This window comes from Triturus cristatus, chromosome 6 (assembly GCF_964204655.1).
Source record: "Triturus cristatus chromosome 6, aTriCri1.1, whole genome shotgun sequence".
NCBI lineage: Eukaryota > Metazoa > Chordata > Amphibia > Caudata > Salamandridae > Triturus > Triturus cristatus.
Window position 1 is genome coordinate 1,666,711,966 of NC_140589.1, and position 27,534 is coordinate 1,666,739,499.

At 46.8% G+C, this 27,534-nt stretch overlaps 1 protein-coding gene across 3 annotated transcripts in view; it reads right to left on the reverse strand.

Moving 5' to 3' along the window:
• The window catches only part of UBR2 (ubiquitin protein ligase E3 component n-recognin 2), a 1,393,714-nt gene that overhangs the window by 1,119,469 nt on the left and 246,711 nt on the right, over positions 1–27,534 (reverse strand). Inside the window, exons 11-12 of one of the 3 annotated variants that reach the window (XM_085612830.1) lie at positions 25,233–25,331; positions 25,070–25,165 (exon numbers count right to left, since the gene is read on the reverse strand). In XM_085612830.1, coding sequence (XP_085468956.1) covers positions 25,070–25,165; positions 25,233–25,331 — 195 coding nt within the window. The remainder of the gene's footprint in view (positions 1–25,069; positions 25,166–25,232; positions 25,332–27,534) is intronic. The other 2 variants (XM_085612829.1, XM_085612828.1) reach the window with 2 other exon arrangements.

Sequence of the window (27,534 nt, forward strand, 5' to 3'; positions counted from 1 at the left end):
CTCCATACCTGCCCACGTTGGAAGAGCGTACACTCCGGCTGTGTTGGAACCGATGCCAGAGGAGGGCGGCGATAACTCGCCCCTACGCCCCGGAGATTCCTTTGGGGATGTGTACGGCGTTCCCGCATGGAGGCGATTGGTCTGGGCTGGCTGTTTGGGAGGAGTTGGGTGTGCAGATGGTGGGTGACTTATTCCGGGAGGGGGTGCTGCTGCCGTTCCAGGAGTTGCAGGACTCCTATGGGCTCCCACGTGGGGACTTCTTACTTCACGCGGCCCTGGTAGCGAGCCTTCAGCGGCACTGGAATGCGGGGCTCTCGGAGCCACCGGTCGCTGCGGGTTGCCAATATGTAGTGATGGCGGCGGGGACGTCCAAGGCCATTACTTGCCTATACCGCAGGCTGTCGACGGAAGGCTTGCCGCCCCTTGCCGCCTTGAGGGGCAAGTGGGAGTTGGACCTTGAGAAACCGATCCCCGAGACTACCTGGTCCATGCTGGTGCGGCGGGCCTGGAAAGGAACGCGCAATGCCCGGTTCCAGTTGGTGCAATTTTTCACGTTGCACAGGGCGTATTTGACACCGGTTAAAATATTGCAGTTTTTTGGGGGGGCGCACTCACAGTGCCCGCGGTGCGGAAGAGAGGGCGCTGATTTTCGTCACATGTTTTGGTCCTGCGTCCAGTTGGGTGATTATTGGGCAGAGGTCATGGATTGCCTAAATCAGGTGACGGACTGAGTTATTGACCCGGACCTGGGGGCCTGTTTGCTGCTTTGGTTCCCGCACACCCGCCGGACGAAGGTCACTAGCAAGTTTTACGACTTAGGATTGATAATGGCCAAGAGGGAACTGACTATGCACTGGAAGTCCAGGACGGGGCCTAGCTTCTTGCGATGGAGGGCGGCCTTTGTGCGTTGGGCGGGGGCTGAGGGTGCGCTCCGGTTGCAATTAGCTCTTCGGCGGGATGACGAAAAGGCGTTGGCGACGGCCCGGGCTGATGGCTGACAACGGGGTAGAGGGGGACACATCTGGCGGGCAGGAGGAGGTGGTGAATGGGGAGTAGAAGGGGAGTAGTAGTGATCGCTGGCAACGAGGCTGTGGCTAAGCGTAAGGGAAAGTCACGGATCTCTAGTGGAGGGCGAGTACCCATGTCTGATTTATGGCAGGGAGGAGGCACATCGGGAGCGAGGTGAAAGACAGGAGGCACACTGACATGGGGTGGGGAGGGAGGGGGGAGGGCCGGTATGGGCCGGAAGCTCATTCTCCCGGTTGTTGGCTGGTAACTTTATGTGTACTAAACATTCTTTGGCCGTGGAGGAAGCGGGTTTGTACTGTGCTGTTGCTATGAAAACAATAAAAAATGTTTCAACAAAAAAAAAAAATGAATGCTTATTCTCCATTTGTGGTTTTTGCTGAAAAACCTGCTTATGAGGCCTGCTAGATGGGTTCCAAACCCTGGGAGATGTACAGATGAATGGATTGATGCCTCACCAGATTGCTTGGGCCTCTAGGAATCTTTAAATGGAGTCCTCACCTTGGTGCCATTGTTCTCATTTTGGTTTTGTCGTCTGTCTGAATTAACAAACTTTGTATTTTGAACGACGATTAGAACACCTTCAAAGCGCGATCCACAGTTTTGAGGTCCACTATATTTATATGGTATAATTGCTATCTCTTTGACCACAAACCATGATTTTGAAAGTGAGCTCCCAGTATGTGAAATGAAATGAAATAGAGATTTTTATAAAGCGTGTGTATGCCAAAGGCGTCTTAGTGCTGGAGCCGTCATATCTTAAACAGAGAGGGTAGACTGAAATTAGGAGTTGGGTGCGAATAACCCTGCTTTCAGCACCTTTCTAAACAGTAGTTTGTTTTGGCATCTCAGGTTGAATGGCAGAGTATTCCAAAGTTTAGGGGCCAGATGGAAGAAACTTCTTCCACCCCACTTTATGGTCTTCACCCTGGGGATGACCAACAACAAGGCAGTTGATGATCTTAGACTTCGTTGAGGAATGTTCCATCTAATTTGATTGTTGAAGTACACAGATCCTGACCCATAAAGGGTCTTGTGGACAATGCACAAGGACTTAAACTGTACCCTTGCCTGGACGGGCAACCAGAGCAATATTTGGGTATTTCAAGCAGCATTTGTGCTGCCGCATTTTGAAGGGACTGAAGCTTACGTATTGTCCACTTATGTGCACCTAAATAAAGGGCTTTACAGTAGTCAATCCTTAATAGCACTAGGGTCACTATTACTATTTTCCTTAGATCCTTCGGGATAAACGGAAGGATGTTTCTTATAGTCTTCAGGGTGTAATAACAGGAAGATGTAATAGAATTGACATGGTTTGATAGAGACTATTGATCGTCAAGATGAACCCCTAGACATTTTACCTTCCTTACGGGCTGTAGGCAGGGTCTTGCCTCTTCAGGCCACCAGGCTGCGGCAGTGTTTTTTCCAAGAAATAGCACCTCGGTTTTATCGGTGTTCAATTTCAAGCAGTTATCACACATCCAACCTATTATATAGACCATACAGATGTTACATTTTTTTGCCACGTTACCAATGTTTGATGGTAGAGACACCACTATTTGTGTGTCGTCCGTATAACAGATAGCAGTGAAACTCTGGAATGTGGTGTCCGTTTCAATGTGTCTTCCCAATTGTCCTGGTCTTCCATGCACTGTTGGAGAGGTATCTTGAAGAGACATGCATTTATCACTAGATAAATGTGTAAGGCCATTGTGTTCCCAGCATACACAATACATGGTGTACAGTAGGAGTCTACAGAGGGTGTTGTTCTTTCTTCAAAACAGTAGACACGCTGTCTCCTTGACGAACACACTTCTATTTATGTGTTAAGAGTAGTGTCTAAATAGTCAAGTATCTGGAAAGGAGTTGTGGATTTTCCATAGTTGAACTGGAGACATAGGTGATGAAGGCAGAATATGGCATGGTTAAAATCCAGACTGATCTGGTGGTTTTATCAGCCAGTCATCTAGATGTGGGTATATGAAAACCTATTACCTTCTTAAATGTGCTGGCACGACTGCCATGCCCTTGGTGTAAATTTCAGTCCAAAGATGAGCCCTCTCAATTGATAATGGGCTTTTCCTGCAGTTAATCTCAAAGTCTTTTAATGTTTTTGTGTTATTCGGATAAGAAAACATACATATCCACGAAAAACCTCAAACCCACTTTTGAGAGTGGAGGATAAATTTGATGTAGGGCTAACGTGAATTTTTGTTTTCTGATGTATTTGCTTGCTTGCCTCATATTCATGATGAACAGGAGAGGAAGTGTACCTTCAATTACTTTGACTGCTTTTTTGATTTTCCTGACAATGAGGAATGCTGATTAGATTAGATTAGATTAAAATACTTGTAGAGCGCATGGCTGCCTCGGCAAAGAGGCGTCCCAGCGCTGAAAGCCAGACTACACCGGAGATAAGACAAAAGGAAATATACCTGGGAGGAGACAGAGAGCAGGACAGAGGGAATTAGACCTGGGAAAAAGCCAAGTCTTCACAAGACGTCTGAAAGCCTGATGGTCAGGGTTGCTGTAGATATGAAGGGGGAGAGAGTTCAAGAGTGGGGGGCCAGGCGTCTAAGGGAACGACCGCGTGATGTAGCTCTACGTATGTGAGGGATACAAGCAGGACTCTGGTTCACCGACCGTAGGGCACGCGGGGGGTGTACCGGATGCAGAGGTCCCCTAAGATGTCTGGGGCACTTCCTGTCAGTACCTTATGCGTGATGCAGAGCGTCTTGAAATGGATACGCTGTTCAAGGGGCAGCCAGTGCAGGCGACGGAGAAGGTTGGAGGCATGACTGAATTTAGGAAGGGCAAAAATAGTACATACTGCCGCATTCTGGACCCGCTGCAGTTTACTAAGCACGGATTTATTGGAACCGAGCAGAAGCACATTGCAATAGTCCAGACGAGCCAGTATAGAAGCTTGAATAATCAGTTGGCGTGTTTGGGCTTCAAAGAGGCCCAAAATTGGTCGGAGGCCGCGCAATAATCCAAAACATTTCCCGGCCACTAATTTGGCATGTGTTTCAAAGTTGAGGTTTTTATCAACTAAGAAACCTAGATTTTTCACCGCAGGTTTGGGGTCTGGGGGATCACCAAATGCCCAGGGCCACCAATCATTCGTCCAGAGATGGGACTCTTTGCCAACCAGGAGAATCTCTGATTTGGTTGAATTTAATTGCAAAAAGTTGTCTGTCATCCATTCTGCAATTGCCGAGATGTCTTCTTTAAATTTTATTTTATCAAGTTTGGGATCATTGGACAGGGCAATCACCAGTTGGGTGTCATCAGCGTATGACACCAGGGAGATTCCTCGTGCTTTGGCCATCCGTGCCAAAGGGCTCATATATATATTGAATGGCATAGGGCTCAATGCAGAGCCCTAAGGAACCCCACAGCGGAGGGAGTGGACATAACAAGAGAAGGGGGGGGAAGAGGGCACTTGAAACGTCCGGTCGGCCAGGAAGGAGGAGAACCACGCTAGATCTTCCCTCCCAATTCCTATCTCCTCCAAGCGTAGAAACAGGAGTTCGTGGGACACCGTGTCAAATGCCGCGCTTAGATCCAGCACCACCAGCGCTGATGTGCTGCCGGCATCTAGCACAGATCTGAGTTGTTCAACCACAGCCAATAGAGCTGACTCGGTGCTGTATCTTGGTCGGTACCCATTCTGTGAGCTGTCAAGTATATGGTTTGATTCTAGAAACTGTGTTAGAGTAGCGTTCACATGTGCTTCCAGAATTTTAGAGAGGAAAGGGAGTAATGAAATCGGGCGGTAATTCTCTGATTTGGAGGTGTCAAGAGTAGGTTTCTTGAGTAGAGGGACCACTTTTGCATGTTTCCATGACTTAGGCACCATCGCAGTGGAGAGAGATAGATTAAGTAGCTCCAAACATTCAGGCAAGAGACCTTGTTGAATTTTCCTAAAAGCTTCTGGTTTGAGAGGATTGTCTGGAGATCCAGATTTAATGTTAACCACTAACCTCTCTAATTCCTTCAGGGAAATAGAGGGAAGAGATGCAAGGAGGATAGTCTCAGAGCCAATATGAACATTCTTACCGCAAGCACTGGAGGATATACCATGATCGAACTTTTGGTCGATATCTTCAACCTTCTTCAAAAAGAAGGTTGCCAACTCTTCACAGTGTTTGTTGGAGGAAATAATATTGCCCAATTCCCCTGGAGCGGAAATCAGATCGTTCTGTAGAGAAAATATAGTTTTGCTGCGGTTGGTGCTAGTACTAATCAAGCTGGAGTAATGAGCAGCTCTGGTTTTGTGCACCAGCTTATGATAGGATTTAATGGCCGCTCTATATAGTGCTTTGGCCTGGGGGTCATATGATCTCCTCCAGGATCTTTCCAAGATCTTGCAGTTCTTCTTAGCGAGAGTGAGATCTTCATTGAACCAGGCATTGGCCCGAGTGCTTTTAGAATGAGTAAGTTTGAGGGGAATACAAGTATCTAAGGCTTGAGTTATCCATCTTTGGAAGATCGCGTTAGCCTCTTCCATGTTTGTGGCTTTTACCAGGGGCTTTGCACTCAGGGCTGTGAGGAAGTCTACTTGGTTCAATTTATGCTAAGGCCGTTTTAATGAGGGATGTTGATTAAGCTGGAGCTTATGGCCAGCTATCGTTAGCCGCATCAGAATGAGAAAATTATCTGTCCAGATCATAGGGAGCGGTGACAAAACTTCCAGTGACTCTAGATTAGAAAAAATAGGGTTAAGGAGATATCCTGCTCTGTGCGTCGCACTGGGCGTCAGTTGAATCAGCTGACAGGCTGCCAGGTCCCCCAGAAAGCTGACAATCTCCGAGGATTCTTGTAACTCTAGATGGAGGTTCAGATCGCCTATAATGTTAAAGTTAGCAGTCTGGAGGGCCAGCTGTTTATTAGGGCTTCGCTGAAGGTTTTAGTTGGGCCAGGAGGTCGATAAATAAGAAGACCGGAGAAAGTAAAATTAGCACTCAGTGAAATTTTAAAGTGCACTCTTACAGTCAGGGAGATCTAACGAGGACATGCTGCAGGAGTGGACTGATTTGTAAATAATCACAATACCGCCCCCTCTTCCTCCAGATCTGTTTAAGCTGCGTATAGCATAGCCTGTAGGAAGAGCAAGTGCTGGTATGGCCACAGAGGATTGACAAAGCCACGTTTCCGTTAGGAAAAGAATCTCAGGTGAGTTTTCCTGTAGGAGATCGAACACCTCAGCATGATGTTTAGGTAATGAGCGACAGTTAATGCTCAAAAGAGTGTATGTCGACACCCCAGGCCCAGAGAGTGTAGCATGCCTCAAGGGAAGCAATCTGAATTCACAGTGTTCACAAAGAGAAGGACTGTTCTCTGGGTCCCAGCTATGATGTTGCTGCTGACCTCTTCCTCTCGTCAACCACTTGTGGTACGTCCCCTCCAGTTGATGTTGACCTTATTAACGGTGCACCCATTGAGGGTATTGAACCCTTGGCCTGTATTGGCAGCGGTAATCTCGGCGGAGATACTGGGTTTTAAAGAAATTTCTCTTTTTCTCAAGCCCCACTGCTTTTAGTGTTGCTTAAGAAGGTATTCTTGGGTGGGTTGGAATGAGAGGTGAAGAAGGTAAAGCAGTCTTCCTGATTGGTTAAACTGATGTGCTTTTTTGCACCATTCTTGGCTTAGATGGTAGCTCTATAGGGTTAAAGGATCTTGAAAAGGGTCATTGGCAGGAATTATCACTCCACGCATTATCACAGACAGGTGAGAATGATAGGCGTTCTGCTGAAGAGCTGGAAAAATGTACAATGGAAAAATGTCCAAACATGTAAACGTGGACACTGATGCAGTAAGTCTTGACAGTGATGATGGCAGTCAAGTCTTGATATCTAACTTCTCAATGGTGATTTGTCTGACACCAATGATATTGTCACTGGCATAGTCCTCACTGTCAATTGTGCCAGCGTTGGTACAAGCATTAATTTAGAACCCGGTGAACTCCCCTTCGACAGTGAGCATGTCAGTACCGAAGGTTGACTCGACATCAACCAAAACTCCCATGACATTCGGTAGTCCCTAGAGTGGTGGAAGTGATATTTATGCAGCCGCCTTTCTTTAAATTCTCCTTCGGAGAGTCCCAATTTGGAGAATGCAAAGGTTCGTAAGAGGATTTATTCTCTCTGGCCACATACTGGGGTATCCGCTCTTGTTCAGCCTTCAGATTTTCCTCTGAGGTATATACCATGCCTGTCTGTAAGGGTTCTTTTTGACATTTTTGGGCACAATCCACAAAATCTTTCTGAATGTGTAGGTGACCGCATAACTACACAGAGTGAGGACCTGTTGCAGTCTTCATCCTCCTATAGGAAGGACACGTCACAAAAAGTGGAGATCTGGAGAGCAAACATTACCTCACAAATGTTGAATGAAGCCACAATTAAGTAGTTTTTGGAGGAAAAAAAGCCTCAATAAGCTGGAAGAAGATTTCCCTGAAGTGTTCTAGGATCTAGTCAGCAAAAGCTGGAAAAAATTTGAGGCTCTGAGGCAAACAAACTGCCAGCACAGGGAATGCTGGGAGAGGGTAGCCGCTAAGCCCTTAAAGGGGACAGTGTTCTCTTTTTGACTTAATGCACCTAAACTTATCAGGCTTTCTTTTCCTTAATTTTTTGTAACTGAAAAACGGGTTGCACATGTTTCTAACGCGGGAACCTACCATTTGAAGCTAGGTGCCACAACATACGATTCTACTATTAATATGGAAAACAAGTGTTCCAGGGCGCTGGCATATTGGCGGGAATATTCTTCATTTAGGACTACAGTGAGCACTCAAATAATGCAGACTACAAAACCAGAGTACTGGGACATCTGGCTGTTGCTATCGGCATGATACTAAATGTTAGTCAGGGTATCAGAACAGTATCTCACTTGATTCTTTGCCCACATGAAATAAGGTGCTAAATTCATGTTAATAAAGTTCCAATTGACATCTTTTGCAGACTAGGACTCTAAAGAGCAGGTCTTGTGGAAAAATAAATCAGTTGGTTGAAACATGATCCACCCAGAATTTTGGAGAGAGGCATTACGTGGCCCAGTTGAAGAAGCTGATCTGCTAGAACTCACAAAGACCATCATCAATGAACTTGCATTGCCCTTCTTTTCTTCTTGCTGCTTCAGGCACATCTTAAAAATCCATAGAGTCCAGGTTCTCAGAAGGGGAACTAAACAATTATTCAGTACTCATTTGTTCTGTATGCCCGGAACCGAGGGCCAGCTGGATGCCATCAGATGATTGAGGGTAAGAAGGAAACATACATGAGAGCTGGGTCCCGAGACTGAAGCTGTGCCAAAACCTGGAGACACACTCAAGCCTAGAGGGACCACAGTAAAGGAGCTCTTGGGGGGGTGGGGGGGGGGGGGGGGGTGGAATATACACAAAAAAGATGGTCTGCAAGAAAGCCAAAAAGCCCCCACAAGCAAATAAAAAGGACAAATATGCAATTTGCTGCAGAGGGACGGGAGAAGCTAGGAGGGACACAGCATGCAGGAGGAGGAGAGAGACCCCCTTTCTCAAAAAACAGCTCCTTGAAATACAAGACACCCACTAAGCACTAGAACATAAGGTCACCACAGTGGCTGTTGACGTAACATTGATTTGCGCAGGCATGAGTAACATCTCCAAAACAGTATGTGCAGTGAAAATCACCCGCATGGATCACACAGAGGCTATCCACAACCTGCACCACCCATCTCCATGCATATGATGAAGACACAGAGGGATGATCCAGGTGCAATAACATATGCCTCATAAGAGTACCGGACAAGGCGGAGCGCTTTGTGCGGACTCTGGTGTGTTGCATAGGGAAACCGGAGGATCTATCCACTCATTTTGTGGCTGAACGAGCCCCACGGGTCCCTGGGACCCCACTTAAGCCCGGGGCCAGACCAAGACCTTTCATGGCGCGCATCCTGAATTATCAACTGGGATGCAATTCTCAGGGTGAACTATTTGCACAGTCCCATATGCCTTGAAAACCAAGTAATCACAATCTTCCCGGAATATACTCAAAAAGTCCAGGCACAGTGTAGATCCTTTGACAAGGTGAGGGGGAAATTTCAGAGACAGAATTTGCAATACATGATGTCCTCCAGGCGACCTTGAAAGTTGTAGCGGAAGGGGCGTTCCTGGTTCTTTAATGCCCTGGAGAAGGCCTCGGGAGGCTCGAAGGTTGACAACCATTGGAAAGTAGACCGCAGGGGAAGACGCGAACTACACCAATGAAGCAGGGCACAGCACAGCGGTGAACAGATAAAACGGGTGTACCACAGGCAAGCAAACATGTACGAATGACCCAAGACCTCCCTGATTGAACATTAAGGACTTACGACTATGGGTGCAGACTGCCGGACACAAGTGGTGGTGCCAGCAAAGGCATGGCATGACCAGAGAAACGCAACACTTATCATTTCAGAGCTGCTCCTTTCCCCAGGTAACAGGAGGAAAGTTCAAGTTTAGGTTTGATACAGGGAATGGGGGTAGCGACAGGCACCTCGTGCATTGGGGGCACTGGTAGTTTTAAACCGGCAGTTTGAGGTTTGTATGGCAGGGTGTTTTGTTTGGGACAAGGAGACGCAGACATGTTGCGACGCACACACACATGCACAGACCAGGGTCACCCACAGGTGAGGAATAACTGCAGGTTCCTGGGGAAAGGTCGATACACACTACTTGCACACTCAGGATTTACAACAGGCTCGCAAGGATTGGTATCCTGGCACACAGTTCCCTGCCGTTAGAAATCACAAATGTGGACAGACCAGAGGCGGTTTCATGGAAATCGGCAGAGTATATGAGGGAGATCTCCTGTTAGTGGACTCCTGGTATCCAAGATCTGGTTTGCAGCCAAAAATCCTAGTACAGCTGGGGGAGTGGATTGGCAGGCTGCCTAGGCATTCATGCTACTCATCGGGGGAGATGTTAACCTCACAATGCGGGGAGACTGGAACAGGGTCATTCGGGGCAAGAGGGAACTGGAGGCTGATACCCGCCTACACATGTGCATGGTTGCACTGGGGTTAGTTGACATTTGGAGGGAAAAAAATCCCAAAAGAAGGCAATCTTCCTATACATCTGGCATGGCTCGCTCGAAGTCTAGTAAAGACTACTTTTTTGTGCCAGAAGCGCAGGCGGTGTCTCCAAATACTCCCCCCTCCTCAAGCAGCTACTGACCATGACCCATCGGACCACACAGAGCTGGAGACTTGAATCATTGGGGTTTTTTTTAAACTTGTTTTTATTGGCATTTGTTAGTACAGTTGTTACATAGCAATATTGGATCGCAGTGTCATTAAGTACATATTTCCAGTCAGGTGATATCCATCTTGACAGTTATAATTACTTTTACTTCAGTTATATGCAATGTAACAGGTGTTTGCCTTATCATGGAACAAACCGGGGAGGGGGGAGATCAAACTAGGGGCTGTCATGGACTATCAAAGGGGGCCAGCCGGACCATATCACATGCGGTTCGTCAGGTAACCGGTGAAGCAACACAGTGGGAACCCCTGGCCGAGGGTATGATTATGCAGGCGGACATGCAGCATAGGTGTGGGCACCGGAGCAGCGGGGATAGGAACCCAACCGCTCCCGGGTAGGTGTGAAGCGTTAGGGGGAGCGTCATCCGAGTGGGTTGGTATCGCGCGTGACTGCGTAGCGGTAGGAGTGGTCGCATTCGCGCCCTGATCAACTAGGGACTGGGACTGTTTAAGTTGATGTAGCAAAAGCGCCCACTCCAAGGAAATCTGTGTTTTACGTATGCTCTTCGCTTCCTCCTCTCGCAGGGCATCCTCCTCAGCCGCGGCCCACTTGAGCACCGCCCCCCTCCATGCCGCTAGCGGGGGGCCCGTAGGGGAACGCCAATGCATAGCTATGCAACGTTTAGCCAAGAGGTGCGCCAAGGAGACAAATCGTATGGGCACTTTGTGCCGTTTCTTCCGGCCCATTATTCCCAGCGCACAGCACTACCATGTGTCTAGATGAGGCAGCCCCGTAAGATCTCTGAGGGTCCCGTGGATAGTTGACCAGTAGGTCTGGATATCCGGGCACGTCCAAAACATATGGAGGAAATCTGCGTCTTGTGCCTGACAGCGGAGACAGAGGAAAATTGTATCGGGATAAAAACGCTGCAGGCGTGCTGGGGTCAAGTAGGCCCTGTGTATAATGTAAAATTGTATGTTTTTGAAACGGGCATTCCTAGACACTTTTTTGGGGAATTCGAGTGCCCTTTCCCACTCATTGTCGTGAAACGCCCGTCTCACCTCCTCCTCCCAAAGAATCCGAAGGGGTTCAAGTGATGGTGGTGTCAACTCCCGGATGGATTTGTACAGCCAGGTGGTGAGGTGACGGCCCCGTCCCATTCGCAGGATCACTTGGAGGACTGGATGTGTGGGGGGCTCCCCTAATGTGAGATCGTAGTATGGTCGAAAGTGGCTGAGGAGCTGACGATGCCGCAAGAACTGCCCTGGGGGGAGATCATAATGATCAATGAGTTGCTGAAATGGCCGAAGATGTCCCTCTTCGAATAGTATTTCTGCTTCGGTGACATCCCTAGATGTCCACTCCCGAAGCATGGCAGCGGTAAAGAATTGGGTGTTTTTGGGCCAGCCCGCCAGTGGAAGTAACAGTGAATACGGAGGTCTGTCGGGTGTGAGGCGGTGTATGCGCTGGATGCACCTCCGGGCCACCTCCACTTGGAGGGGGTAAGTCCCCGCTGGACGGGATCCCGGCACGAGCAATCGGCATAGTTCCGGCGTCGTTATCCGGCCTACAGTCGTGTAGGTTTCGGACGTGTGCCTGTCAGCTGTCCAATAGGAGAGCCATTGAAGCTGCGCCGCTAGGAAATAGGCCTCGAATGAAGGGGCTCCAAGACCTCCCTGTGTCGTGGGTAATTTCAATTTTGCCAGTGCGATTCTATGTCGTCCCTTGCCCCATATCAGGGATCCAAGGAGGGTGTCCAAGTCTTTGAAGAAAGAGTGAGGCGGTATCACTGGAAGATTAGTGAAATAATAGAGTAGACGCGGGACCAGAACCATTTTCGCGAGGGCCATTCGGCCAATCGGGGCCAGCGGAAGATTCCGCCAAAACCCGATGATGGAACGGGTAGAGGCGAGTGCCCTACAGTGGTTACCCTCGTAGATGTCAGTGGGTGAGTGATATAGGCGAATCCCCAGATATCGGGGGGCCTCCGCAGTCCAGCTGAGTCTCTGATCACCAATCCATACCTCCCGAGGGACAGAATCGGGGTGTAGGGGATACACCACAGATTTCTCCCAGTTCACCCTCAAGCCCGAAGCTTCAGCGAACTCGGTCAAGGTGATCTCGAGTGGGGTGAGATCCGCTGTGATGTCCCGGATATAGAGGAGGAGATCGTCGGCGTACAGTGAGACACAGTGCGTGGTGTACGCGAGTGGTATGCCCCAGTCCTGCCCCTCCCTTCGGAGACGGATAGCCAGAGGCTCTACAGCCAGTGCGAATAACAGGGGCGAGAGGGGGCAGCCCTGTCTGGTACCCCTGTGGATCGTGAATTCCGAAGAAACACGACGCCCAATGCGGATTCGGGAAGTGAGTTTAGTGTAGAGAAGGCGGGTGTAGGGTATAAGATTGGGACCAAGGCCAGCACGCTGGAGAACCGGGAACAGGTACTGCCACGTCAGGGTGTCGAAGGCCTCCTCGAGGTCCAAGATCAGGCACGCCGCTCTGGGGAAGCGGTCACCAATCTGATCCTGGATGTGGAACAGACGTCATATGTTCTGGAAGGTATTCCTGCCTGGAACAAATCCGCATTGGTCAGCGTGCACCAGTGGACACACAACCCGGGAGTATCTTTCTGCCAATATTTTCCCTAAAATTTTACAGTCGGCTGTAAGGAGCGTTATAGGTCGATAAGAAGCTAACATCTGTGGGTCGCGGTTGGGCTTCGGGAAAGTGACAATCACCGATTCTCTCATGGATCTGGGTAATTCGCCCACGCGCAGTGCTGTGTCCAGTACCGTCAATAGACGAGGGGTCAGCAAAGGAGCGAAGGTGACATAGTATTCTAGCGGGAACCCGTCCAAGCCCGGGGCTTTGTTTCGGGCCAATGTACGTATGGCATGTGTGATCTCCGAAGTATGTATCGTCGTGTCTAGGTCATTTTTCTCTGCGGCAGATATCTGAGGGAGAGGGAGAGGGTCGAGGAAGCGATCGATCGTCCCTTGACTCCATGCCCGAGGGCCGTTATAGACCTCCGAGTAATATTGACAGAATTCCTGGAGAATCTCGTCCTGGGAGTGTACCAAGGCACCTCGTTGCGTAATTATGGACGTGATGGGCCGCAGCTCCGTGTCTTGTTTAGCTAGCCACGCCAGCAGCGAACCCGTCTTGTCGCGATCTTTGTGCATACGAGTCGCATATGCCCGGAAGTTGTCCCGCCGCATGTCCGCGCACGCTCCCTGATACTCCGATTTAGCATGGGCAAGCTGCGTTGCCGCTGCCGCCGATTGGTCAATGAGTTTTGAGGCGTTAGCAAGCCGTTTTTCGGCTTTATCAAGGGCCTGTTCCAGGGTGTGTTTCACCCCGACGCGCTGTTGAATGCAGTCTCCCCTGGCCACCACCTTAAAGCTGTCCCATTCGACCAGGGCTGAGGATGCCGTCCACGAATTGCGGGCAAAGTATTCTCGGATACTACACTCTTGTTCATGCGTGAAGACCGGATCCGTCAGACAATCGCGTGATAGGCGCCACGTGGGGACGGGGGGGGTCTCCATTGAAGACTCAGCAAATGGGCGTCATGGTCGGATATGACTCTACCCAGGTAATCTGTGTGACGGACCTGAGGGAGCACCGCTGCCGTGCATAAGAACCGATCTAGTCTGACTCGGAGATTGTGAGGAGCGGAGTAAAAGGAGTACATGCGTGTATGAGGGTGATGTAGTATCCATGCATCTGTGAGTGACCAGTGCGCTACCCATGCCTTAAATCTATCGATTTGTCTGTGAGTAGGGGAACGCGGCAGTGGGGGGCAGGAGCAGTCTAATCCGGGATCCAAGATACAATTGTAATCTCCCCCGAGTATCCAAGGTACATGTGTGAATTGGGCTAGGATTTTCGTGAGTCTGTCCCAAAACTTGAGCTGGAGACTTGATTCATGGGAACTAACCGACTGACCCACATGGAAATTTCTGAGGGCAGCGACAGAACAATACTTTTTAGAGAATGCACACTTGGTACACTCAAAAATCAGCATCTTGGAAAGAAATAAGACAGAGAATAGGGGCCACCTTATCTTGCTCATCGCAGGGCAAAAGAAGCAACGGGATAGGGAAGTCACAGTGCTGGAAGAAACACTATGTCGGTGGAAGTCAGAAAATATGGGCAATCCTGACCAGACCTCAAGCACTGAATTGCCCTCCCCAGAGATGAGTACAGAAGGCTGGTAAAACAGGATAAAAGGGTGCAATATAGGGCCAAATAGCACAAGCTCTACGAAGTTGGCAATAAGACTGGCAAATTACTGGCCTGGTTGGCACAAAGGGAAGAGGGGGTGCATTGGGTATCACCAGTAAAGAATGAGGATGGTGGCATGACCCACAGAGCGGAGGGCACAACAGAGGCCTTTGCGGCATATCTGTAGATGCTATAGGACTCTAGGGTGGGGATTGAGTGGGGACAGTTCCATGAGTTCATTGCGGACATCCCTACCCCTGCCCTTGATGCAGACGACAAAGAAATGCTGGACTGAGGGACTAGGGGAGGGAGGGAACATTAGGCAAGTGGTTAGCCAGCTCAAGGGAGGGAAGGCTCCTAGCCCAGAATGTTATAAATGCCTAGGGTGTAAACGGACTGGCCCCTCAGAGATGTTTTATGAAGCGACAAAAGAGGGGTCCCTACAGTGGGATCTCCCAACAGCGACAATAGTAATGATTCACAAAAAGGATAAGCCGGTGAACCAATATGCATCTTACAGACCTACTGCCCTGCTAAACTTGGAAGTAAAAGTTTGACTAACATGCTGGTAAACCGCCTGCTCTGGGTCATAGACAAATTAGTAAATCCAGACCAGTCGGTCTTCATGCCCCATAGATCCACGAGGCACAGCCTGATAAGGTTGTTAGTAGGGTGCCTGGTATGACGAGAAGCCCTCGGGGAGCCGGTGTTCCTCCTGGCACTAGATGCCAAGAAATCCTTTGATTCAATAGAATGGGGGCACCTCTTGGCAGTGTTAAGGAAGATAGCATTTGAGCCGGAGATCGTGACTAGTGTACTCTTTTGCCCCTGCTGTTCGCATTGGCGGTGGAACCCTTAGCTGAGTGAGGGTGGACACCCATATCAGAAGTCTCAGGTGGACCCAAGGCTGGGAAGATGTTATTTCACTCTATGCTGACGATATCTTACTCTACCTGGCGGACCCGGCCCAGTCCATACATCGTATATAATAAATCCTGAACCTATTTGGAAAGTACTCTGGGGTGCTCATAAATTGGTTCAAGTCAGTAGCATTCCTGCTTGCACAAGGACAATCCCAGATGAGCTGGGAGTGACCTCTGCATTGGTCACCGAAAGGATTTACATATCTGAGTGTGTTCATATTGTTGCATTGGCCAGTATTTCATAACCTGTGGAGAATCCTCCAGGAATAAAAAAGGACGAGAGTCATTGGCGGAAACTCCCCCTCTCGTTGCAGGGCACAGCTGCCCTGTACAAAATGATTACCCTGCCCAAACTCCTATAAATGCTCAAGAACACCTTTTTCAGTTGATCTTCTAGGGGGTGGGCACAACAACCAGATTGCTTCTCTGGGATTGGGGGGGGGGGGGGGGCTTCTTGTATAGCACCTTTGATGCTCACCAGAGGCTACTGCAAGGGAGGAATTCTCCTGCCGAACCACCAACTATATTATTGTGCGCCTCAGTTGTTGGTAGTAAAAGGGTGGGTCTTTGAATCCCAACAAGAACCAGCCCTACAGGTGGATAGATAGTCAAGGGGACCAGGGGGGCTGTCTGCGACATCTGTATAGTACCGGCCGACCACAACCAGCAACAATACCCACGAAGGCTTGATCTGGAAGAAGGCCACTAAGGGGTTGGAATAGGTGGGAAAATTGACACCCCTCTGGGTATCGGAAATACTAGCAGAAGGCCATGATAGAGATCTCTAAGCTAGGAGACTAAGGCCTCCTCCTGTTTGAGGAATTTCAGAATCAATATGAATTGGCTGACACACAACGCTACAGATGCCTACAACTGAAACATGCCCTCGGGGTAGGAAGATGTTCTTCTAGAGATCGCATATGAAACCCTTACAGAATACAGAGCGTAGGCAACCCGCTGCGTAAGACACACTGTGTACCAAATCTACAAAACTCTCTTCAATAATATACATAACCCGCTCTCCTCACTGAAAGAGTGGTGGGAAAACTACTTGGGTACACTAGAAGATGAGAATTGGGAGAGGCGTGTAGGCATCCGAGGAAGATGCCAATCAGAGCAGGGTTCCAACTAGTACAGCTGAAGATCTTACACTTGGCAAACTGGAAGATACTCAATATCGGGAAGACTCCGTTACCACGTCCTCTGTTTGCTTTTAGACGTAGTACCAACATCAGGGATAGGCTTGTACATACCCGCCCACTTGAGAATAAGAAACACCATCAAGACACATTGTGGGATTTACCGAGAGTACGTGGGCATTTCCCTTTTGGCAACTGTGCTGCATGTGCACACACTGTACATACCACCGAAATTGACATTGGGACTCTGAAACTTTGGATTCTGGCTAGCCATACAAATTGCAATCCACTGGATGTTTGCTCTCCTGGAGGCGGAAGCCGGGAGATTAGCTAACTGCGCGCACTGGAAAGTAACTTTGCTTTTAAACATTTTAAAATTGTGTTTTTTTCTCGTAATTTTATAAAACCACCTTTCGCTCTGCAAGCATCACTCACCTATCTGTCGCCGCTTCAGGCCGTCACATTGGGGGCAAAGTGATTCTCTGCCAGAGCTCGTGCTTCGTCTTGTGTGGTGTTTTGGCTAATTAGCGGACATCTTGGGAGGATTTTGGGGGTTGCGATCTAGTGCCTGTTTCCCTCTTCCTATAACTGAGCATACTCACGCAGCCGTGCAGCGGACGAGTGCAGCGGGCGCGCCGGCGGCGCGCCAAAGGCAAGCCCGTCTGCGCCCATCCGCGCCCTTACGCGGCCAGGGGCCAGTCGTGCCGCCCCGTCCCAGATCCAAGCCCCCGTAGTTAGTTACTCTGCGGAGGCTTTAAACCTTATAAATAAGCGCGCCCAAGCACAAAAATGTCCTACCAATAACTGTTTGCATGCCAAGTTTTTCATGTTAGAAGGCCCAGTATCCTGCCTCAATTGCAAATACCAATTGAGTACAGTTGAGGAACCCAATCACTATCTCGTCGTGAAAAAACCAGGTACTCTGCCCACCATGTCCCATAGAATAATTTTATGTAATACGAGATCTTTAGCTAAACACCCTTTTGAAATATGGGACATGCTGACATACCAGGACCCTACCGTGTGTTTCTTTACCGAAACCTGGTTAAATCCCTCAAACCATGCGATGATTACGCTGGCGATTCCTGAGAATTATAAGTTCATTCATTTGGACCGGGAAAATAAAAAAAGAGGAGGCATTGCCATCGCTTTTAAAAAAGACCTGGAGGCAAAATGGGTCTCCTCAATATGTAATGAACAATTAGAACTAGGCATTTTTAAAATCACTGTCTCTCCATCTGATACCTGGTATGGAGCTATAGTATATCGCCCACCAGGTACCAAAGGAAGTTTTGTTGATGTGTTAGTAGAATATCTTGCACTTCATATACTAGCAGCAAAAACCTTCCTCTTGTTGGGAGATTTCAACTTTCATGGAGAAAAAGTAGAGGACCCTGAAGTTATTAAATTACTGGCTTCTCTCAAACTTCTAGACCTCACTCAACGAATAATTGGTCCTACCCACAATGCTGGGCACCTATTAGACCTAGTTTTCTCCAACTCGGACCAGATCTATTGTGACCCACCGTTACGGATTGCGATCCATATAACCTGCCTGGTCGAATTCAGTATAATCTGGCCCACTAAACAACCCCTAAGGCTACGTAGGAGATGGGACAATCTTTCTCCTGTGGCATTTAATGAGACCTTTTCCATGTACCAATCAGATAACACTAAAGATATTTGTGAACAATTGGAAATTTTTAATACTGCATTGGAAGGAGAATTAGACAAAATTATTCCTAAGAATTTAGTGAAATCAAGGCCCCAGAGAGTTTCAACTCCCTGGTTCTCAGGTATACTGAAGCTAGAAAGGTCTAGCTGTCGGCGTCTGGAAAGGAGATGGCGCTCGGACAAATCAGAGGAAAATAGAACAATGTACAAGAGGGCTTTGTCCAAATACCACCTGAACCTAAAGGTTGCCAGACAGCAATATATTATTGGTCAAATTGACAATGCGAGCAACACCCAGAAAACCCTATTTAAGGTTGTCCGGGACTTTGTCTCGCCAAAAGCCTGCAGACAGCGGCTCCTAGAATCCCAGGAGCTATGCGACTCCCTGGCCTCCTTTTTTCGGGAATTTTTTTTGAATATTTATGCTAATTTCCCCACCACTACTAATTCTCTGACGGCTTCCTCTCAATCACCCCGGATTCAAAACAATACAAACGTATGTTCCCTCAACTGTTTTTCGTTAGTCACAGTTGATGAGGTCAAAATCGGATTCATCATGGGATACCTGCCCTCCCAAAATTATGGCAGAACTGGCCTTAAGCTGTGCCCCTGCAATCCGAGACATATTTAATAATTCCATCACTTCGGCCACAATCCCGACTGCTTGGAAAGAGGCGGTCGTACGTCCCATATTGAAGAAAGCATCGGCAGACCCCTTGATTTTGGCTAACTACCGCCCCATCTCCCTGCTACCTCTCCTAGGAAAAATCTTGGAAAGCTGCATCAACAGCCAATTAAGCCTGTACTTAGAGGAAAACCATCTTTTAGATCCATCACAGTCTGGTTTCCGTCCCGGTTTTAGTACAGAGACGGCTGTGTTGGCCGTTACAGACTCTCTCAGGCTAACTGTTGATAAAGGAGGATCAGTTATTCTGATCCTCCTTGATCTCTCCGCAGCTTTCGATACTATTTCCCACTCAAAGCTGTTGGAGAGACTTCAGGACTGTGGCATTAAAGGTCAAGCCTGGAAATGGCTAGAACAGTACCTATTGGGTCGAACTCAAACTATTATGCTGGGACCATATGTCTCTCAAAAAATGCTGCTTGACAGGGGAGTCCCCCAGGGTTCTTGCCTGAGCCCTACTCTCTTCAACCTATATATGGCTCCTTTGGCAAAAGCAGTCGAGTATCTGGGTTTTGAAATTGTGTCATATGCTGATGACACCCAGCTAATGTTCACAATTGGTCCGGACCCAGAACTCGACAAACCCCGCTTTGCCTCCGGTATGCTTGCCATCTTTGACTGGATGTCAAGAAACTGCCTCCAGCTCAACCCTGGTAAAACGGAGGTTATGCTTTTAGGTAAAGCCAATAACAGCTGGTCGGATGAGTGGTGGCCCAACCAACTTGGTCCCCCCCCATTCCCAAAAAGTCGGTAAAGAATCTTGGGATTCATTTGGATCAGATCCTTACTATGAAAGATCAGGTAGCAGCAACAACCAGCTCCTGCTATTATGGACTTAGGTTGCTCAGGAAAATCTTCCCATACCTCCCCATATCTCAGCGTAGAACCTTAGTCCAGGCAATGGTTGTCAGTCGCTTAGATTATGGAAATGCGATGCTGGCTGAAGTGAGTCAAATCCATCTGGCTAAACTCCAGGTTATTCAAAACACGGCAGCACGGCTTGTTTTGAATCGCCCTCCAGGCTCGGCCTCAACACCATTGCTGAGAGAACTGCATTGGCTGAATATCAGAAATCTATCAATCTTTAAGATCTGCAGTTTGACCTATAATGCTCTAAGGGGAAGAGGTCCTCACTATCTTCGAAAGAAATTGGTCAAATACTCTTCTCAGAGAAATCTCAGATCCAATTCTTTGGACCTCCTTCAAGTTCCCAGAATCCGCCTCACACGCACGGGAGGTAGAGCTTTCTCATACTTAGCCCCTAGCTATTGGAACAAGCTTCCGTTAGCAGTCCGTAAAATTCAGTCACTGACTATTTTCAGGAAGAAATTAAAAACTTTCCTTTTTTAATCTGTTCCATGCGTTGCAGGTATATTTCATCTCCCGTATTTCCCAGTCCAGCGCCTAGATGCCCCAGGGTGAGTTGTGCGCTCTATAAAAAACCCCTACCAATACCAATACCAATACCAATAGCAATGATCTAATTTACCTCATCACGTGCCCCTGCTCACTCCGGTATGTTGGCATGACGACACGTAAAGTGAAGACACGCATACTGGAACACAAGAGCACCATTCGCTGCAAGAAAACTTCCACAAAATTGACTCAACACTTTGTGACGGCCGGACACAGTCCCCAAGATTAGAAATGGACTGTGCTAGAACGCCCCTTTATTCCCACTCAATTGACAGACATCTCTTCTTTTCTGTTCAAGAAAGAACAACGATGGGTTTACAAATTGGACACTGATAAGTCCGGTCTGAATGATGACATTCCTTGGGTGTCACTATAACACCACTTATTGCTGTTTTGTTTCAGGTATAGGTGCCACTTCCTCCGTGTGAGGCCTCCGGCCTCCTTTGGCATTACCTCCTGTTTGTAGTGCCTTTGGTCATTTGGCCTTTAAGCTTGAATTTAGCTGTGGACCGCAGTGTACTTTTGGGTGAATATCCCTGTTATCTCTGCCTCTGTGGTTCAGTGGCTATATGTACCCACTGTGTTGACTTACTGTGTTTTCTGCCGCATTACTTATTGCGGGTCTGTTTAATACACGTAGTCTTAGACACGGGTTCATTTCGACATTCTTACCTTCTCTGAGGGTACATGATTACTCCTACACTCCTTGGTTCTACACGGAGCGCCCTCAAACCCATCATATGGGTTTACATCCCAGTTTATGATTTTACAAGTCCAATTTTGTACATAGCGCTTATGCGTGTATAAATTCAGAGGCGCACTATGCGTGTTTCTTAGGTATGATTATTGCCTTCTGTTACCAGTTTTCACCCCCCAAGCACCAGCGATGTCGATCTCCTTTTAGACTCGGAGTTCGACTCGTGTTTTCCCACCATTACAGGGCATTCTTTCCGTAACATTGATGACACACGTGTGCATACAAGGTCGTAACACGACCCCTTTGTTATAAGAGCAACACCTATATACAGCACTGTCATTCCGTCTATACGATCTATCATGACACTCTCTGAGCCTGCGCAAGAGAACACTGTTACCGTCATCTTGAAGTAACGGTGTTCTGATTCCGCGCATGCGCCGTATTGGAATTCCACATATTCTGCACTGGGCATGCGCGACTTGACACACTACTATCCCCACCTGAGCGCGATTAGGCGGTTACGATAATGGCTATTTAAGAGCACGGCCGGAGACTAACATTTACCTCAGGCAGCAGGCTCTCCTGGTCTAGCGGTACCGACGGATAGGTGAGTGTTTGTGAGCATTTCTTTGATGCCTGTCAGCGTGGCAGTTTGAACCAATTTTGCTGGATTTTGCTGACTTTTGGGATTTGAATGTTGAGTGCTAGACGCTCCAGTTTGTCTATCACTATTCACACAGGTTGTCGTTAGTTCCACCACTTCTTAGTGAGATTGATGGGCAGTTGGCTGGCTTTTCAGTATTTTTGGAGCCCCTACTTAAATCCCATTAACATGTGTAGTGTTTGTTTAAATGGCTTCACCCCGCTTCTGTTTTTTTTATTCATGGCTCCCCATGCTTATGGTTATTTTCTTATGATCGATATGTTAAGCATCTGACTATCATACGATCATTTTCTGAGATTTCTGAGGACTCTTATTGCACCACACATTTAAAAAAAAAAAAACGTTTTCTTGTAGAGCGGTGCTGCCTTCCTGAGCGGTTGCCAGGCGAGAGGTGAGATCCTGTACCCAGCCTTCGCGGGTAAGGTATCTCTTTCTTTTGTTTATGTATATGCAGATCCTGTTTTTCAGTAAATTTTTCATACTATTATGACACATTTTACTTTCTCCTGACATGTGGCATCTCCTTCTCATTCTAGGTGCATGCAGGTTTAAATACAGGCAGATGACATTGCATTGGCCCGATATCCTTTTTGGTATAGTTTATTCACTTTTTTCATTTTGCAGTAGCGTTTTTCTGAAAGGTCCTGACGAAAGCCCGATCCACCTTTGGTCTTCGTGGGCTGAAACATGCTGACCACCTAAAACCCACACCATAGCAGTTCTAAATCCATACTGCAGGTGTACTGCTTTTTAATCCTGACAGTAGGCACCTTTTGATTAAAGTTGGTTTTGGTGCCTCCTAGCCAGTTTTAGTCCATCACTATTTTCCACATACTCACTAATTTCATTTCTTGCGCTGCACCCTTGCTCACACTTCCTGGCTCATCATAGGTGGACTTAGTTAGTCCTGAACATCAAAAATAAAACATCCCTGAGCTCCTCCCTCTCAGAGAGGGGGTTGTAGCCCCCAAGGGAACTAGGTTTTTACCTTGGGAGGAGAGTCCCTATGATGAAGCATGTCACCAATGGTGAGTGAGGGATCTCGTCCTTAAAGGGATCTGCCCTTATGCATATTGCGCTCACTAGCTCCCTAAAAGTTAGGTTTACTACCACATAGGATTAAATAATACTTGGAGGTAGTCCGTAGACCCTAGGATTTTTGCGTTTTGTCATACTACACTAGAACCAGACTGCACCGTAAGGGTAAGTCTGGCACGGACAGATGCCTAAGGGGGTGCGGACAATCGGGTACACTCTTGCACACACTGTGGGACTATCAGAGGCTTAGAAACTACTGGGAACAGTTGAGAGGGCGGGTCTCCAAAGTCACAGGGGAGCAGATATCACTGGGTAAGGCGTTAGCCACCGTGGGCATAGGGTGGAACAGATATTATCCAAACACACAATGCTGTTGTGCAACATAGCCCTTATGGTGGCCAGGAGGGCGACCGTGAAGCTAAGGGGTAGTTGCAACACCCCTTACGATTAAACAATGGCCGGACAAACTGGACTGGTGTATGCAGGCCGAGAAGTCAGTCGATAGGGCCCGAGGCTGCCCGAGGAAATTTCTGAAAATATGCGGCTGTGGCGGGAACAAGGAGACCTAGGTTGAATGCCCCCTCTGTGGGGGTAACAGAAAGGAGGCTAGAGTTTCATGAGTATGGGACACTGGGACAAATGGTGTGAGGAATCTCTGGACAACTGTAGGGATGTACGAGGGCATTGTATGCTGGTCTGATAATCCAATGTAAGGGGCATGATGTGATTCTCGAATGTGTTGAATTAATCACTGAAGTGTATGTACACAGTAAACAATTAATAAAAAGAGCTTTAAAAAAATAAAGAACATGAGAGAGCGCAGCACACAAGAGAGCAAAACAGAGTGTGGTGGTGGATATTAGGCAGGGTGAAAGAAGCACAGGAGTGGGAGAGCTGGATAATACATGCATTCTCAGAGTCCGAAACCAAAAAAGAAATAAGTTGCTCCCCAACAGTGAGTAGTAGAAGGATACAAATCAGATAATCAAACAGATGTTAAAGAGGCAATAGTGACATGCAGGGACAAACACAAGAAGAGGAAGGCAAGCCATTGAATAAGAAGCAAGCAAATGAGTGACAATAAAGACAACCAATGGTTATGAAATGAGAGGCTTCAAGCTCACTCTACGTTCTTGATAAGAAAATAAAAGAATAGATCTTTTGCAACCAGACAGATTGCGCTATTTGGTAGCCTTTACTTGTGAAAAGGAGTAATGGGAGAAAAGGTAAAATGGAGGAGACCTGGGGAAAGATCAGATGGGAGGGCAGTGAGGGCGTGTCCAGGCACCCCGCAAGGAGACAAAAACAGGTGGGTAAAAACGAGGAAGGGGAAGGAAGAAAAGTATGACTGGGATAAGCTAAAAGAGGGTATCAGAGGGTGAAATCTAAAAAATTCAAAAGGGAGAAAGAAAAGGAACAGAGGGGCAAAAAAGGATGACACCAGGGAGGAGAAAACTGGGCTATCAGGAGGATACCCCCCCAAAATAATAAATACGGGGGGGGGCAAGCAAAGCAGGGAAACTGACATGCACAAAACAACCTTAAACAAAAGTGGGTTAAAACAATTCAGAAGAACAACAACATTTTTGAAGCATTCTCAGACTTGCTTGTTAAGCACAAATTTGTTGAGATGTTTTTTTAGAGCATTTTGAAGGTGGATCTTTTTAATGTAAGACGTTCAGCCATTTCACGCATATACACACACACAAAGCTGGCAAGATGTCCCATTGTGCTGCACACCTACTCGAACTTGCATGATAAGGTGAGAATCCTATCAACCTGACTATGTACCATTTATTTGCATAACCTAAAAGCAACTTGCCACAATTCAGTTTGTGCCATCTGCCCTTACAAAGACTGCAAATATACAAATATATACATATATCACACCACATAAATTGTAAGCACCACAAAATAAAATTCACAAATAAGTTAACATGTTTCGTAAGTCGGAAACCTCTGAATATGTATAGAGGGAAAAACTCTATCCCAGTCATTCAAAGATGAACCAATGTTTGAACTATTATACTTTATTTGGATGGACTAAAAGCTTCATTGAACAAAGTTTTGCTAATTTCACAATAAACATACAAGAATACGTTTCCACATTTTTATTAATGCGAGGTTACTCTAAATGGACTGTTCAGACAAAGCAGGCATGCACGTTTTCATAAGAGCAACATACACTTGAATCTAGACATCAAGTTTAAATACTATTTAATGCAGAGAAATACATATCCAAAAATACTGCAGGCACCCAGAATATTACTGCAATTGTTCAGTTATCTAGAGTTCTAGCATAACCTATAGAAAATGCCATAAAAGTGTTGTATTTTGAGGCATTCAGTACTTACGAGAGAAGGCACTGTGTATATCTGTACCGAGAGGTCAGTGATTGAGAACTCTGTGTCGTCATCTTTCACATACTCACTCTGCATTCGCTTATAGTTCTATTAAGAGGAAGGCAAAAAAAGGCAAGGAGTGCCAACTATCAGTTAAAAAACAACAACTACTCACCAGAGTAGGAACAGTGAAGAGTTGGACAGATAGAGCAGACACCGACACTGCTCGCTCGTGATCATCCTCCATATAATCTTTCTGCAACTTCTGGTAGTTCTAAACAACAAGGGGGAAATTCACCTCTATTCCACACTGACCTGATTTTTAAGTTCAATTCCTGTACTAGTGAACTTCAATGAGTAGGCTAGCACGGTGACAAAGCAAAGACTATGTTCTATACAACAAATTATATTGTATCAATTTGCTAAATACACATTTTCAGCAATCTTATACAACTCCTAATCTCCAACCACACCACACCTACCACATGCAATTCATTCTGTATTACATACGGCACATATTTTATTTCAAGCATGTAACACTTCTCTGCTCAAAGAAGATGGGTTCATCAAAAACATACAGTAGTAGTGATCACAAGATACTTTTCTTGCCACTTCAATGAACTCATTAACACAGTTTATTCATTCTCAGAGATGTAAAGAAACACAAAGTTACTTACCTTCAGTAATTTTACGTTGAACACTGTTTTCTTACACATTCTTTTGCTTTGGCTGGGACACCTAAAACTATTTTCACATTAAAATTGCACGGAGGGTTGCTCCTTACAACCAAGTGAACAGCTAAGTCACGGCAACACACAAAGACATCCTAAGACATATATGGTGCACCGAGGGGCTGCATTTCTAAAGGGTAACACTGAGGAGAATGTGAGGGAAGGTAGGCTGGTGAGAATACAAATTGCCAATAAATAAAGTATGATCACAACCAATAGTTAAAGAAAAAGATTATCTATATATATATATATATATATATATCCAACAAAAGGCCCCTCCATCAAGAGACCAAAGGACACAGCGGGGAACTTTCGGGAATTCCTTTTAATGACTGCTAGCGTGGCATAATGCATTTCGGTTTACACCTTCCTCAGATGCCGGTTGCTGCTCAAGGTCGCTCCTCCTCTCTCCCTTATATCATGCACGACCCTCCCAATGGCGGGAGGCTAGCTGGCTCCGCCTTGTTGATTACAGCTGCACTTTGAAATATGTGAACTACATCCCCCAATATGCAATGTTCCGGTAAATTCCTTTGGCGGTGCCATGATGTTAAGCTAAAATTAGTGCTATGATGTCAGGCAAGGGAAGGGATTTCATATTGTGGAGAAATCTTGAAATAAAAGTCCAAGGTTCCCTTGAGACCCCAACGTTCCAGCCCCAAAGTACAAAGTCAAACCTGGCCATGAAGAACGGGTACAATGATCCCGCTTCCCCGTGTAATCACGGGCTGTACCAGACAGTGGCCGCTTGCCTTTCTTGACCATGAGGCGGTCCTGTAGAATCTATATATACTACTCTCCTTGCACAATCTCAATCACAAGACTTTTCAATCAGTATATAATAATTTGGATGTAGGGACCATGGAGAGCACAAGAAGAAGAGCTATTCGAACACGTGTTGTACAACAGATCTCCAAAATCTCGGTAGGAATACTGAACAGATGCTTTTAATAAAGGCTAAGTGGTTTACAAATCTCCTACAAAGGCACAGAGTTTTACCCTGGTATTGTATATGATGCCCTTTAAAAGATTGTTGTTGTCTGCCTCATAACACTGCTTGATACAAGCAACAATCCAGTGAGGTATCCTTCAAGTAAGTGCGTTAGGGAGATTCCTCACGGGTAATAAAATACTGTATGTTCATTAATACTTCCAATATTACACTTGAGATCCATTTTGGGTCCAATCTATGCACCCTTCCCATAGCATGAAAATAATGGAGAAGGAGAAAGAAAGAAGATAGCTGTGCAAAGTGTTTCTTGGGAAAATCTGTCAAAAGATTAAGCAGAAACAATAGGAGTACCCTTAAGGTCCAGATATTCTTGGAAAAAGGTGTAGAGCTAGTCCAATAATCATGTGCCTGCAGCTGACTTACTCTTAAATATTGCTAAGAGAAACACCGTCTTCAAAGCTTGATTATAGAAAGGCCCAAAGGGTGTAACCATTAAGTAACCCAGCATCAGGTTTAAATTACCAGTGACACAAATAGAGCTGGTGTTCAAAAGTTGATACTCTTGGGATCCCATAGAAACACGCACTCACATTTACTCAAATACAGACCACTTCAACATAACCTCTTATCATAGAGAATTCTCTCAACCATCTAAAGGCCTGTGAGGAAATTTGTGTAGTAAAGCCTCTGAAGATTATTCAAAGCCACCAAATTCATGGTCAATGAATATTTCCTTCCTCTGATGAAGCACATCTGCTTTAGTGAAAACCAGGGAAAGGCATACATCAAATCGG